The 16,187-nt window shown below is 41.8% G+C and overlaps 1 protein-coding gene across 3 annotated transcripts; it reads left to right on the plus strand.

The window, feature by feature from the left end:
* Positions 1 to 63: 63 nt before the first annotated feature.
* Positions 64 to 16,187, plus strand: NIF3L1 (NGG1 interacting factor 3 like 1). Of its 3 annotated transcripts, none has more exons than XM_007108152.4 (7): positions 64 to 136; positions 2,524 to 2,984; positions 3,834 to 3,996; positions 7,042 to 7,168; positions 8,817 to 8,955; positions 10,573 to 10,656; positions 14,365 to 16,187. In XM_007108152.4, exons 2-7 carry the CDS (start codon positions 2,549 to 2,551, stop codon positions 14,547 to 14,549), a joined length of 1,134 nt encoding a protein of 377 aa, XP_007108214.2. In that variant the 5' UTR covers positions 64 to 136; positions 2,524 to 2,548; the 3' UTR covers positions 14,550 to 16,187. The 3 variants fall into 3 exon arrangements, with proteins under 3 accessions (XP_007108214.2, XP_007108215.2, XP_054945328.1); XM_007108153.4 differs by lacking the exon at positions 64 to 136 and adding an exon at positions 194 to 863; XM_055089353.1 differs by lacking the exon at positions 64 to 136 and adding an exon at positions 1,035 to 1,237.

Raw genomic sequence — 16,187 nt, forward strand, 5'->3', positions numbered from 1 at the left:
CCCCTAGAAGTGCCTTGGGCTCAGACGCAAAACCGGAAGGACCACCTCCGACCGGCTCCCCCGCCCCGCCCACTTTCACGAAGCCAGGAAGTTTCGCGCACGACCGGAGGAAGCGCTAGCTGAGTTCCCGGGGCTGGTGAGTCTTGGGCGGGTTAAATTTCAGCGTGAGTAGCTGAGGCCTTGGAGGCGGGCTGTGGTTTACGAGCCTGCTGCAGCGAAAGGTGGCAAGGGAGGAGATAGGCGCAGAAAACCGGCTTGCCGCGGGTGCGCATAGCGCTCTAGAGGGGCCGGGGACTTAACTCAAGGACTTATCGGCCGTGCCACCTGCGCTCTTCATTGCCCTAGAAAAGGCCTGAAGTGGGACCGAAACAAGAGGGCGCAGTTTGCAGGCTGTAAAGTGGGCCTTGCTAATGAATCTTAATAATAAATAGTGCAGACTCTAGGCCAGGCATTGTTCCCAGCTTCACGGTTAAATCTTGCAACCACGCTGTGAGCTGGGCACTATTATTTGCACCCTTCAGAGGTGGAAACCACAGAGGTGGAGTCCTCTGAGACAGCTGTGGCTTTGGGAGGCAGTCTGGTTTTAGAGTCGGTGCTCTTCCCACCATGCTCTGCCGCCTCCCATTCTCGTTAATTGTGACTTCAAGCTACTCAGCTTCGTAGGAAATGGGGAGTGTTTTGTTACTTACAAGGACTCCTTCACATGTAACTGTAGGTAACAGAACCGGCGTGGTGGCCCACTAGAGCTTCACTTTAGGGCTTGCCAGATTTAGAAGAGTCTGGAGAATGGAGTAGTATCGGGACGTGGAATCTGGAGAGTGGAAGTGGTATAAGGACCCTTAGAAGATATTCCAAGACCCCAGGTTCGAGTGGTTCCACGTCACTCCAAACTGTATATTGAATAAGTGCATTAATTATTTCTTTTTTCTTATTTTATTTTATTTTTGGCTGCATTGGGTCTTCGTTGCTCCACGTGGGCTTTCTCTAGTTGCGGCGAGCGGGGGCTACTCTTGGTTGCGGTGTGCAGGCTTCTCCTTGCCGTGGCTTCTCTTGTTGCGGAGCACAGGCTCTAGGCATGCGGGCTTCAGTAGTTGCGGCTCACGGGCTGTAGAGCGAGGGCGCAATAGTTGTGGCGCACGGGCTTAGTTGCTCCACGGCAGGTGGGATCTTCCCCGATCAGGGCTCGAACCCGTGTCCCCTGCATTGGCAGGCTGATTCTTAACCACTGTGCCACCAGGCAAGTCCCAATATTAAGTATTTCTGCGTACAAATATTGAATAAAATTTGCTTTTTAAATTGAGTTGAGTATTTCATTAAATTTACAATTGACTGTGCTTTCTTGTTAATTATTTTGCATACCATGAAATGCTTTTCTTCAAAAACAAAAGTGTTCATAGATAGTAAATTTAAGAATGGAGCTGACAGTGTTATCTTTTGTATTGGATATAGATGTCTACAAGGCTTACAGACTGTGTGAGCCCTTACATCTTCACCTCTCCCACCTCTTGATTCTGGCCTTTGTGTGGCAGGTAGCTGTTGGCTCAGGGGCAGCGGCTCCTGCCCTTTCCTGCCTTGACCCTACCCTTTCACAGAGTGACTCACCTGTGCATCCCATGGTTCTGGCTGCTGATAAAACACTTAACTTTTTTTTTTTTTAACTAATTTTTTTTTGAATTTTATTTTATTTATTTTTTATACAGCAGGTTCTTATTACTACTTTATACATATTAGTGTATACATGTCAATCCCAATCTCCCAGTTCATCCTACCACCACCCACACCCCGCCACTTTCCCCCCTTGGTGTCCCTACAAAACACTTAACTTTTTAAATATGTTATTGTTACTCTTTTGATAAAGCACTTTTTAATGGCAGTATGTACCACCGTAACTCCAAATTCTGCTATGATGGGGGAAGGGGGACTGTGTCAGTCTGTATAGTAAGCATTTAGTGCTGGCCTATTTTGGTGATCCTGAGATACAGAAAAGGTAGTTTCTGTCCTCCAGTAGCTTTAGCGTACCGGGGGAGACAGACAAACAGGAATATAATATTATGAGAATAACTAGTGCAAAAGCAGGTGGGACAGGGAGAGGGAAGACACTGAAAAGGAAGGTTTGTCAAGAAAAGCTTTATTTAGGAAGTCGAAAGGGTCTTGGAAGGAAGGGTAATATTTAGAGAAATGGAGAAGGGTGGTTGAAGTACGGGTGGGGAGAACAAGAACAAGGGTGTGTGGGAGGGGGCAGGGAGGAGGGAAGGAGCATAATTGTGTGTTGTGCACCAGGCTTGTGCAAGGTGACTTAAACATATTAATCCATTTACTCCTCCAGACGGCCTGTGAGGTAAGTTACAGTGTCTCCATTTTGTAGATGAGAAAACAAGCTCAGAGAGGTTAAATGACTTACCTATGATACCATGTGCCGGTAAGTGGCAGAGCCAGTATTTGAAGCCAGGCACGTAGGACTACAGCTCTTTTGCTCATATGCTTTACTGTCTCAGAGGTCCATTTTCTGTGTTTTGACTTCAGATACTCAGTTTTACCTGACTTCTGCATGTTGTCATCTCGTGTATGCCTGGTCCCCACGACAGTCCGCCTAATCCATTCCCTGATCTGCAGTTCTTCCCGTTCCTTCATGGATCTAAAGGCTCTCCTTTCCTCCTTGAATGACTTTGCATCCCTCTCATTTGCTGAGAGCTGGGACAATGTTGGATTACTGGTGGAACCAAGCCCACCACACACTGTAAACACGCTCTTCCTAACCAATGATTTGACAGAAGAAGTGATGGAGGAGGCGCTGCAGAAGAAGGCAGATCTCATTCTCTCCTACCATCCGCCCATTTTCCGACCTATGAAGCGCATCACCTGGAAAACCTGGAAAGAGCGCCTGGTGATCCGGGCGCTGGAGAACAGAGTCGGGATCTACTCTCCTCACACGGCCTATGATGCCGCTCCCCAGGGAGTCAACAACTGGCTGGCTAAAGGGCTTGGTGAGAAGCCTCTTGTTCTTTCATATTGAGTATTTTCCCTACCAGTGCTTTGAAATTTTAGAATGTCTTTCCAGTAGTGTTTTAACTGCTTTAGGGATGGGGACCATTATTCTATTTTTATATATTTTAAAATAATCTTGCTGAAATCTGGCAATTAAATTGCATTTGAAAAATGAAATTTTTATCCTTAGTGAATAAGGACAGCATAGGAAATCTTCATTTTTGATGGAGCTTTGTGATTCCTTACTCATGTGGCACAGTGCCTGGCACTCAGGCACTCCAGAAACGCTTGTTAAACTGAACTGAAAGCTCAAGCCTCTCCAAAATATACTTCATATGTCAATCAAATAGAGTTTTATTGGATTAGTCCTTATGCCCAGCACAATGAGGGAATTCAGCATATGTGTTTTAGCTTTTAGTAAGTCTTTTTAGTTTACTCATTTTGGGCTGAAGCTTCTGCGATGATATAATCTGGATTAATGTGGTCAAGTAAATTGTGAGCATTTGCGACTTGAATCATAGTTTACATGAGTAAATTTAGTAAGCAGTCACGATTCTATATGTTATGTAAAAATTCATGAGTCAGTCTTGTCCAACTTTTTGTGATATTTAAGAGTCTTCTGGAAAATCTGAAAATAAATTTGATTATGTATGTCTATACTAAATCCCTAAATTATGGGGATTGTTGGATGTATATATAAGGGATATGTATGTATATTATGTAAGCATCTGAGAATGAATCTTTTCAAAAATATTCATTTCTTAGAAGTTTTGCCCATAGTGGTTTATCTTTCTAATTTTTTAATAAACCCACAAAAACTCCAATTTCTGACAATTTTTTCTTTCTAGGAGTTTGCACCTCCAGGCCCATCCATGCTTCCAGAGCTCCTGACTACCCCACGGAGGGAACACACAGAGTAGAATTCAATGTTACCCACACCCAAGACCTGGACAAAGTCATTTCTGCAGTGAAAGGAATTGAAGGTGTATCTGTCACTTCTTTTTCTGCTAGGTACAATATCTTTTCCTGTCCTTGTGTATATTAATTTGTAAGAATCTTTCTTACAAATTCTATAACTCTGTTATTTAAGTTTGCAGCAAATCACTTTCCTACGGTGGGTTTACAAAGCAGCATACTTCTCATTTGCCTGCGGGTCCCTAAGGAGAACCATGGGATCTTTTCAAAGCAATAAAAATGATAAGTAACACTTATTGACTGTTTTCTATGTGGGAGGGACTATACCACACATCCTACAGTATTTCTAATCCTCCCGGCAATGTTGAAAGTTATTTTTACCTTAGGGTATGCAGATATACCCTAGTTATATGCTGATAACATAGGTTTACTTTTATCAGTTCCTAGCAACTGATGATTCCCAAACACTTGAAAAGAAAAATACATTAAAGTGCCTCTTGGAAGGTCAATCATTTATTTAATTAGGGCTGAGATACCAAAATGTTGCTTCAGGGACGTCCCTAGTGGCGCAGGGGTTAAGAATCTGCCTGCCAATGCAGGGGACACGGGTACGAACCCTGGTCCGGGAAGATCCCACATACCGTGGAGCAACTGGGCCCGTGAGCCACAACTACTGAGCCTGCGCTCTAGAGCCCGTGAGCCACAACTACTGAAGCCCACCCACCTAGAGCCCATGCTCCGCAGCAAGAGAAGCCACTGCAATGAGAAGCCTGCGCACCATAACGAAGAGTAGCCCCCGGTTGCTGCACAGCAACAAAGACCCAATGCAGCCAAAAAAAAATGTTGCTTCATTAGAGATTTTTTGGGGGGCTGATTTACCCTAATACCTACTAAAGCATCGTAAAAGACAAGTTATACAAAGATAGGACTTAATAATTGTTAAAAAAAAAAAAGGTACAATGACTTTTTTATAAAATGGAAACCTATTGCAATAATCGCACCTTGGGTAAACCCCATTGGCTACGATACTGCCACTGCACAAAGCTAAAATGGAAATCTATATCAGGCTACACCAAAAAGTGACTCTGATGAGTGTTTTTTTTTTTTTTTTTTTTTTTTCCCGCGTTACGCGGGCCTCTCACTGTTGTGGCCTCTCCCGTTGCGGAGCACAGGCTCCGGACGCGCAGGCTCAGCGGCCATGGCTCACGGGCCCAGCTGCTCCGCGGCATGTGGGATCTTCCCGGACCGGGGCACGAACCCGTGTCCCCTGCATCGGCAGGCGGACTCTCAACCACTGCGCCACCAGGGAAGCCCTGATGAGTGGTTTTTAAGTGTAGATACTTTATAGTAAAATCGTAGTAAATGTTGTCTAATAATATTGGGGAATTCCAAGAATCTTAAGAAAAATTGTTTATAAGATTTTGCATAGGTTCCAGTCATGGTGTCTTTTACCATACTGAAATACTGTGTAAATACTGAAATTAAAATTATACAAGTAAAGCATGAAAAATTTAAGCAACACAAAAGTTCTCCTTGTTCCCTCTACTCAGTCCCAGTATCTTCAACTCAAGTTGTCTTTTCCGTTGTTTTCAGAGAAGTGGGTATCTTTCCAAACACGTATAGGGACACAGAGAAATGTGTAGTTTTGTCTTATTCATTGCTTTCTTAATTAAATGGTGTGCTGTATTTGCCTTTTTAACTTAAGGTGTTTTAGAAATCTTTCTATGTATGTCTCTCTTTTTAATTGCTACGCAGTGTTTATTATGAATGTACTGTAATTTCTTGAAGTATTCCTCTTCCTAACTGATGGACTTTATAAAAAACTGATGCACATTTAGTTTGGTTCCAGTTTCTCCATATTACAGGTAATATCTGGGATTTACCATTAGCTTGGGGGCCAGGCACTGTTTTTGCTTTTTCTTTTCAAATCTCTGCAGATGGTTCCAGTGTTGAAACTACACTTCCACATTATCTTGTAAGGTGTCTTAGTTCTAGAATTCTATGATTATATTTAGAGTTTATGGTTAAATACAAAACTTTCTTGATGCTAGTTTTTTTGGAGAGGCTCTGGGGCATTGGTTTTTGTTTTTTTTTGTTTTTTTTTTTTATGGGCTGCGCCCCACAGCTTGCAGGATCTTAGTTCCCCAACCAGGGATCCAGGGATTGAAGGGATTGAACCCGGACCCCATCAGTGAAAGCACCGAGTCCTAACCACAGAACCACCAGGGAATTCCCAAGGGCATTGCTTTTTAAATTTTATTATTTTATTGTTTTTTTGTTTTTTGTTTTTTGTTTTTTTGTGTGTGGTATGCGGGCCTCCCTCTGTTGTGGCCTCTCCCGTCACGGAGCACAGGCTCCGCGGCCATGGCTCACGGGCCCAGCCGCTCCGCGGCATGTGGGATCCTCCCAGACCGGGGCGCGAACCCGGTTCCCCTGCATCGGCAGGCGGACGCGCAACCACTGCGCCACCAGGGAAGCCCTATTTTATTGTTTTTTAAGGGCATTGCTTTTTAAAGGGTGATTCAGGGACCTCTGGATCATTGCTAACGGGTGCTTATGAAAAATGCAGATTTTTGGCTTTATCCTAGATCTGTGTAATTAGAATGGGGTTTGCCTGAGAATCTGTCCAGGAGATTCTTGTATTCAATGATATTTGAAAATTAACTTTTCTAGGGCTTTAAAAAAATTCAGTTTGCCCTAGCCCCATTCATAGATGTTCTGTTTCACTGGATCTATAGAAGGGTCCAGCAGCTGTTATTTTAAGAAGCCAGCAGGAGATTTCTGATGCACAACCAGGACTAAGAACTGTTCTAGAACAGGGGTTTCAAAGTGAGGTCCCTGGACCAGCAACATCAGTATCACCTGGAACTTGTTAGAAAGATAAATTCTTAGCCCCCACTCAGACCTACTGAATTAGAAACTCTGGGGGTAGGGCCCAGCAGTCTGCTTTAATAAGGCCATGAGATGATTTTGATGCATGTGAAGGTTTGAGAAACACTATTCTAGAAAATAGTTCGGCTTGGAATTAAATCCTAAATTCCGTATAAATCTAATCTCCTATTATAGGAGGTTGTAAACTGTGGATTCTTTTAAATACATTGTTTATATTTATCCTAAACCAGGAAGTGACTTTTTTTCTAGGACTGATGATGAAGAACAGACACGGCTCAGTCTGAATTGTACTCAGCAAGCTTTGATGCAGGTGGTGGCTTTTCTATCCCAGCACAGACAATATTATCAGAAGACTGAAATTCTGTCACTGGAGAAGGTAATAAAAAATATGTTACTGTGCATTTTTGTTTGACAAATTCATATGTAAATTATTAGATACAAAGTGGTGATTGAAGGCATGTCATGCCCTGGAAAGTATATTTAAAACGGGAGACGTTTCAGGAATAAGGAAATGTTGGAACTTGTCTTAGTCCATTCGGGCTACTATAACATGTTTGGACTGCTGTAACAGAGTACCACAGACTGGATAGCTTATAAACTACAGAAAGTTATTTCTCACAGTTTTGGAGGCTAGAAAGTCCAAGATCATGGCACTGGTAGATTCGGAGTGGTGTCTGGTGGGAGTTCACTTTGTGGTTCAAAGATGGCGCCTTCCCTCTGTGTCCTCACATGGTGGAGGGGACTGAGGATCTCTCTGGAGCCTCTTTTCTAAAGCACTAATCCCATTCGTGTGGGTTCCAGCCTCATGACTTAAGTACTTCCCAAAGGCTACACCTCCTAATCTGTAGGTTAGGATTTCAACCTATGAATTTGAGGGGGACAGAAACATTTAGACCATAGTGGTACTTCTTCAGGATTAGAGACTCAGTTACAGGTTCAGTCTCTTATCTTATACCCTATGCCTGGACCGTTTTTATTCATTCCTTTAACTTGACAGCCATTTGTATGATGATTCCTATGTCTTTACTTCCTGTCTCAGAATGCTTTCTTAAGGTAAAAGATAAAAAATTGTAAAAGGACCTATATTTCCAGCCACTTTCCGAACATTTTCCACTTACGACTCTTACAAGTATTTAAAATCCAATATATACAAGTATTGACCTTATCCCCATACCACGCCTTTAAATACCACTTTTTTCTCTTTTATTGGTGGCATCATCATCTATCTTATTTGCGGTTTGCACAACTCTCCCTTGCCCCTGTAAATCCAAGCCCTGCTGATTCTGTCCCTAAATCTACAAAATGTTTCTCCCCTCCGTTTGCTTCGCCACCACAGTAGTTGAAACTCTCATCTTCTCTCACTTGGGATATGAGTACCTCCTGAGTGGGCGCCTACAGGAGACAATCCAGGCTTTTTAGCTCAGAGTGTGAAGCCCTTCATGACTGGCAAGGACCCTTGTCTCCGCGTCTTCTCCATCCACATCCCTTGCTCTGTATACCAGCTACACTGTCTGCTTTTCCATCTGCCCTGTGCGGTCTCTCCCATCTTGGCACCTTTGTACGTGATCTCTCTCTTTAGAATGCCTCTCCACATCTCACCCTGTCCCTAACCCACCACACTGCACTTGACATCGCTCCTTTTTTAACTCTTTTCTGGTCTGTCTTCGAGACCCAAGTCGTTGTAGAACCTGTTTGACTCCACTTACTCCAAGTACCCACCTCCCCTAGTCTCAACTCATTTATTTTGTCATTCCTTTGTGCTCCCATAAAAAAACAATACCTACTTTGTATTTAAAAACACTTTTATTTTCATTGTTTACACATCTGCCTTCCCAGGAGACTGTGCTCCTAGAAGTCAGAGAATGTTTTTGTCAGGTTTGCATCCCCAAATTTTAGCCTGGAGCTGGTTTTATAGCAGGCTGATAGTATGCTTGTTTTATTGATCTCGGCATTTGCTGTTTGTTCTATGGATTTGTCTTCTAGGACTGATGTGTACACTTTTTCTAATTTCTGTTTCCCTTCAGCCTCTGCTTCTACATACTGGGATGGGACGGTTATGCACACTGGATGAGTCTGTCTCCTTGGCAACCGTGATTGAGCAAATCAAAAGGCACCTAAAACTGTCTCATGTTCGCCTTGCTCTTGGAGTAGGGAAGACCTTAGGTAAATATGTCTCCTTTATTTGTCCAGTATACTTACTGATACTGTTGGGCAAAAATGGAAACTCTTGGCTGTGTCAGCATAGATGACAGAAACATGTTAGCAGCTCACAGGAGATGACTGCTTTACTTTATTGATCAGGGTGGTTGAGGTTATACTGTGGTATCCATCTCATTGGCCCAAACAAGATTTATTTCTCAGGCACACTCCACATTCATCTCAAATCGGTGGGGGAAGTTTGCTCGTTGTAGACTGGTTACTGTTGCAGAGGGAGGGTCTCAAACCATCAGTTAAACATTCTAGTCTGGAAATACATATTCTGTTCAACTCATTGTCCAGAATTATTCAACCCAGGGAGAGCATGAAGTGCAATCCTACCAGTATCCAGGAAGAAAGCTGGAAATTGTGATTGCTCCAGTTACAATGCAAATCTTAAATTTTATAATACTGGCAATATTTTATAGTGAGGCAGTGCTAAGTGATGTGATCCAGTGCAGTTTCTGAGTTTTGTAGCCACTGCCTTTTCTCTTGGCTTTCCCCAGTATTTTGGGTAACAAAAGGAACGGACAGAACATTTGTTGGACCCCTGCAGTGAGCCTAGCACTGTACCTAGTGTCCTGAGTGGGTGAGTTCCCACTGTGAAGGCCGCGAGTAGAGCGCAGGTGTTAGGAGTGTGGAATCTGAACGACTTGGGTCCACATTTGTCCTGTCTGCTGCATGACTTTGACAGGCTATTTAACCCCCTGTGTCCTGGTAGCCTCATCTGTAAAAACTGCAGAAATAATAAAACCTAACTCATCGAGGTGGTGGTATAATTCATGTGACTGGCACACATTAAGTGCAGTAAATGCTAGCCGTCTTTAGCTGTCTGGGAGGTGTTATTATTCCCATCGTATAGGTGAAAAAAATTGAGGTTTGGAGAGAAACTTATCTAAAGTCCACAGCTGGATCAAACAACTCATGAGTGTTCGTTTCCAAAAAGGGTCGGTGGCAGGGATGGCATTGGACTTCTGACCAGCTTCAGTGCCACTCTTTTGAAATACCACTAGTGAAGTGTCCATTCTAGAAACCTAAGTGCTAAACGCTTATTGGATTTTGGCTTGAAAGATTCTGTATTTCACTCTTCAGAGGATGCTCTTTCAGGATACATACGATATTTAAAAAAACGTGTGTCAAATCCATTCGTAGCATCCTCTAACTAGCCCTTTTAGTTCCTTAGCTTCCTTACCTGGGAACAGAGAGTTACCTGCTTAGCTCTCACTGTTACCTGGAGACCCGGATGAGGTTGCTTTACTGAGCAGCATTGCAGTAAAGCCCAAAGCCTAGCGCTAATAGTGGTTGATACTATTCAGGGGTGCCTTATGTGGGCTTCTGCAGCAACATACATCTGAAGGAATAATAATGCTGCCTTGGGTTAGCTCTGCAATGCCAAGGAATAGTCTGTTTGCCCGTGTGAAGATGTGTTTTATTATTTTTTAAAACTTCGTAAGCAAAATTCACGTACTGGTGATGAGACTAGGAGTGAAATCTGCATTACATTTAGGATTCTCGGTACAAATTATAATATTAAAGTGAAGGGGAATTATAAAGTAGTGGCCTCTTGTTTCCTTTATCTGGAAGAGTCCCCAGTCAAAGTCGTGGCCGTGTGCGCTGGTTCTGGGAGTAGCGTCCTTCAGGGAACAGAAGCCGACCTCTACCTCACAGGTAGGACAGCCTTTGGATCTTTTTTCTACCCTTTTCTTGTGCATCCCTTCCCTACCTTGGTTTATTTTTTTTCAAGTTAAAAAATAGCGTATTTTAGGACAGCATCTGACATATAGATGGATCTAATAATAGCAGGTTTTAGGACAGCATCTGACATATAAATGGATCTGTTATTTGAACCTGAAATAAATACGGACTATGCCAAAATTGGGAACATACCATATTCTTTGTGGAGGGGAAAAAAAATCATTAAACAATTAGATTATCTAAAAAACTGATATTCAGCACTTATTTAACCTATAACTTCTTCCTAAACATGATTTCTCTCAGATTTCACGTGTAAGTTAATGGGACACTTTTTACCTTGTCGCCTTAGGTAGAAAATGGTTCCTCTTACTCAGCCCTAAAGACAATCATCAGTTTCTATCAGTTATAACTCCAAAATCTTTCTAGAACTTTTCCCTGTATCTCCATCCAGGCATCCTCTACCTGAAGTACTTCATCAAGCTTCTAATCTTAATCTTCCACACACTCCCACAAAACTAACTTTCAGAAGTACAAATATGTTGGTGGATAATATTATCCAGGCTAAAAACCCTTCAGTCATCTCCTTCAGCTGTCCTGGTGAAGCCTAAATGTTTCATCCTCTTTCATACAGCCTTTGCTCATGCTGTTTTCCCTGGCTAAGATGTCTTCTCTTTGCCACTTTGTTAAACTTCTAGCGGTAAGCTCAAAGATACCTCCCCTGAGAAGCTTTTTCTTGACAGTGTCCAGCTCCTGCCCCGATGGTCATGGCTTCCTCTCCCGATTCCTGTCACTTTGTTCTTAACCTACAATATGCATTTCTTATTGGACATTAATTGTTTGGCTCCCAGGCCTTATACTCTGTCCTTGTGGGTAATACCTAACTGGTAACTTGGCCCATCATTCCTCCAAGGAGTTGGAGGCACTTTGTACTCTGCTGCTACCAGCGGTATTTCCACCTCTGCGCCTCCTGAGGGTTAGGAGACTGGGGGTTAAAGATTACTTTTCCCACTTCTAGGACTAGACTCAAGGGTCTGAAGCCCCTGGCCGTTCCTTTGGCTACCTCTGGGGCCCTCCATTACTAAGGCCTCTCCTGCCACCCACACCCACGCCTTATTGTCTAGCACACCCCCTTACAGAGGGTGCTGCACTTGAAACATTGTCACATACCTAAGTATAGAGGTGCAGCATCTGAGCAAGCATGATGTATTTTTTGAACCAACTAAAAATGTATGTGACCGTTACTTTACCTGTTTTCTTTTTTATCCTTCTAAAGAGGTAAGATTTTTCATAAGCCCTCAAATTTATACCAGATTGAAATAAACTTTCAGTGTATAGGCAATTTGATATCTTACAACATGGTGTTTCTGTTTGAAAATTTTAACATTTTACTTTGAAGGAATTTTAGACCTATAGAAAAGTTGCAAGAATAGCACAATGAACTCCTGTATACCCTTCACCTAGATTACTAATGGTTGTATTTTGCCACATTTGTACATTTTCTCTCTCTCTCTGTAACATATCATACAATATATGTGTGTATATATTTGTGTATGCATAAGTATATTTATATATTTACATGTTTCCTCCCAAACCGTTTTGTAATAAATTGCAGATATGGTGACCTTTTACCCCAAATACCTCAGCATTATATCTCCTAAGAACAAGGACCTTGTCTTATATGACCATGTTTTGATGATTTCAGGTTGATATCCAATCCATGATCACACACTACCTCTGGAATAGTTCTAAACTTTGTCTTCAGAGCATTGACATTTTTGAAGAGTGTAGGCCATTTGCTTTGTTGTATATCTCTCGGTTTGGAGTGTCTGTTTCTTCATAAATAATGACCTTTTTTAAATTAGTTTTTTTATTATAAAGCAATATGTACATAAGATAAATTCACACAGTTCCGAAATGTTACAATGTCCTTCCTATCTGGTTAGTTGGGGAAACAGAAAATATCTTCTTATCTGGCTAACTTAAGATGTCTATGGTCTGTGAGGCATCACTTTGAATATAACTTCAGGGATGGGAAGCCCCAGCCAATAGACCAGTTTCATCACTCTTCCTTTGAGCTTGATGTGTTAGGTCATAAAGGGTAATATCCTAGAGAGACCAGCAGATGGCGAGATTGCTCCTTGCAAATATAAATTGTCTTTCATTTGCTTTTTCTTTCCCATAGCTGCCATCCTGAGCCAGCCTTTCTTTCCTTTGTCTTCTGGGGTTATTGCAGGGTCTTTATGGATTTTCCCACTTCCATGCCTTCTCCAGCCGGTGCATTTATAATAGTCCAGGCAGCCAGATTGTCTTTCCTTAAAGCATGACTTCTAACTGAGCCTCCCTAGTGTCTTTTTCTCCTTTTACTTTTTCTCTACTGTTACTTAGATTAAGATGTTTTAAAAGGTGCCTGAATAAAAACTATTCCTTATAATGAAATGGTGTATATTTGGGTAGGGGGGGTGTGTGGGGAATTGAAGATTTGGGCAGGGGGGCTTTTTTTTCTAAGAACCATTTTTTTTAATGCCTTTATGTCTCTTAAGTATATTTCAAAATTATGCTTTTTATGAACAAGCCAAATTGTGCATATTTTTGCTTTTAAGTTGGAAGTAATCAGATTCATAAATGGTGTTTTTTAAAATTCAAAACATTTTGAGTTTTCCCAAAATCTTTTCACAAAAGATGAGATCCTCTTCCACCAGTAACTTCTAGGCGTTTTGCCTAAGTCAAAGGAAAATACCTAGGGGTTTTGCCTAAGTCAAAGGAAAATACCTTGCTTTTAATTTAGAAATAACCTTAAGTTCATTTCATCCTTATGAATTAGACTACGGTTGATGCTGAAAATTTTGGTACTCACAAAGTGTAAAGGAGTCTCTGGGAAGTAAGCCTAGGATTTTCTTTTTTTTTTAAAGACTTATTATTCATTTTATATTTTATTATTGTTGCGTTGGGTCTTTTTTTCTTTTTTTTCTTTTCTTTTTTTTTTTTTTGCGGTACACGGGCCTCTCACTGTTGTGGCCTCTCCCGTTGCGGAGCACAGGCTCCGGACGCGCAGGCTCAGCGGCCATGGCTCACAGACCGAGCCACTCCGCGGCATGTGGGATCTTCCCGTACCAGGGCACGAACCCATGTCCCCTGCATGGGCAGGCGGACTCTCAACCACTGCGCCACCAGGGAAGCCCCCACTGCGTTGGGTCTTTGTTGCTGCACACGGGCTTTCTCTAGTTGCGTCGAGTGGGGGCTACTCTTTGTTGCAGTGTGTGGGCTTCACGTCGTGGTAAGCCTAGGATTTTCTTGAGGTATTTGTTATTTAATAGTTACATAAGAAAGAAACTTTTTGAAAGCCCCATTTTACTTAGCAATGGTCATTTATTTTATTGTGGAAACATTTTGAATGGGTGTTCCTACAGGTCTAGTTATGGCAATATTAGATACTGTTGGATGTGTGAATTGGGTTACTTGCTTTGGATCTGCCAAGGAGAAGAATTTGGAATTCTGTATCTCTTTTTAAATTGGAGGACATGTAAGAAACATGCATATAACTTTCTAGATTTATATGTAAAGTTCTGCTGTATTACATTTGCTTCATACAGAATGCAAAGTTGGTATTTCTGCTGTTATGGTTCAGCATTCCTCAGACTCTGTGTCTAATATTTAAATATTTGTTCTTTCTTTTGTTGGCAGGTGAGATGTCCCATCATGATGTTCTGGATGCTGCTTCCCAAGGAATAAATGTGATCCTCTGTGAACATAGCAACACTGAACGAGGCTTTCTTTCTGATCTTCGAGATATGCTGGGTGCTTACTTGGAGAATAAGATTAATATTATTGTGTCAGAAATAGACAGGGACCCTCTTCATGTGGTATAATGCATGCAGGAACAACCAGATGACAAAATCTACAAATCGAATGGCTCCCAACTCAAATGCATAACATGAATCAGTGGGGTATCCTTCTGAAAGAATGTCTTAGAAGGTACATTATCATTTCTGGTTTCTTGATCTGCTTCACCAGATGTTCTGTAGCCCAGAAGGTAAAAACAATAATATGATTACCATTAAAGAACAATTATTATAAAGAACAAATTAAAGAGTATATAGTATAATATGTATTCATTATAACCTCTAGGAAAGATGGAGTAAACCTGTTTACTTAACATTCTTGGGAAATATCAATAGCTCAAGTAATCATCTCCTTAGCTTAATTATAGATGGGATGTGTCATTCTATATCTCTCTGTCCTTAGTTATTTTAAAAATATACTTTTCCAAAAAATATATATATATAAACTTTAAAAACTTGGGATTAGAACACCTATATATAGGGAGTAGCCTCTGGAGGGTGATAAGGTCTGTCTATATGTTTCTATTCCTAGATCACTAATCTCCCACCTAAATTTCAGAATCAGGATGAGGTTTATCAGGATGAGTTGTTTTTTTTTTTGGCCATGCTGTGGCACATGCTGGATCTTAGTTTCCTGACCAGGGATCAAACCAGTGCCCCCTGCAGTGGAAGCACAGAGTCTTAACCACTGGACCACCAGGGAAGTCCCTCAGGATGAGTTTTGCTTTTTGTTTTCAATATACATGATCATTATTCATGTAATTATTGCTTTATTGCTTTTTAGGTAACTCACCTGTAATTTTATTAGTAATGTATTCAATATAAAGATGGTTAACTTTAAAAATAATGTTAGTGAGTACTTATACGGTATTAATTTTGTACCAGGCACTCTTCTAGGTGCTTTATAAACACTTTCAATCCTTTATAAACATGCATGTAAGTATTGTTACTCCCATTTTACAGATGAGGAAACTGAAACAGAGGTTAAGTAGTTTGCCCAAGGCCACGTAGCTAGGAAGTGATGGAGTTAGGACACAAACTCAGGCAGTCTGGCTCCAGAGCTTGTGTGCTTAACTATAGTGTATCTTAAATCAAATACATTGATGACAGAACTGATATAAGAGGTATGGAAGAAATCCTGAAGGGAAAAAAAAAATCCATTTTAACTGTGATTTTCTCTGGGGGGTATGATGAGAGGTTTTTGTTTTTTTTAAATAAATTTAATTTTTTTTTTTTTTTTTTTTTTTTGGCTGCATTGGGTCTTCATGGCCGCGCGTGGGCTTTCTCTAGTTGCAGCGAGCGGGGGCTACTCTTCGTAGCCGTGCGCGGTATTCTCATTTCGGTGGCTTCTTTAGTTGCGGAGCACGGGCTCTAGGCACGCAGGCTTCAGCAGTTGTGGCGCACGAGCTTAGTTGCTCCGCGGCATGTGGGATCTTCCCGGACCAGGGCTCGAACCCGTGTCCCCTGCATTGGTAGGTGGACTCTTAACCACTGCGCCACCAGGGAAGTCCCCGTTTTTTCTTTTTAATGCTTTTATATGTATTTCCATTTTCTCCACTGAGCATGTTACCATGGTAATGGCAAAAGCAAATCTTTTTTTTTTTTGTGGTACGCGGGCCTCCCTCTGTTGTGGCCTCTCCCGTTGCGGAGCACAGGCTCCGGACG

This window comes from Physeter macrocephalus, chromosome 2, assembly GCF_002837175.3.
Source record: "Physeter macrocephalus isolate SW-GA chromosome 2, ASM283717v5, whole genome shotgun sequence".
Classification (NCBI taxonomy): domain Eukaryota; kingdom Metazoa; phylum Chordata; class Mammalia; order Artiodactyla; family Physeteridae; genus Physeter; species Physeter macrocephalus.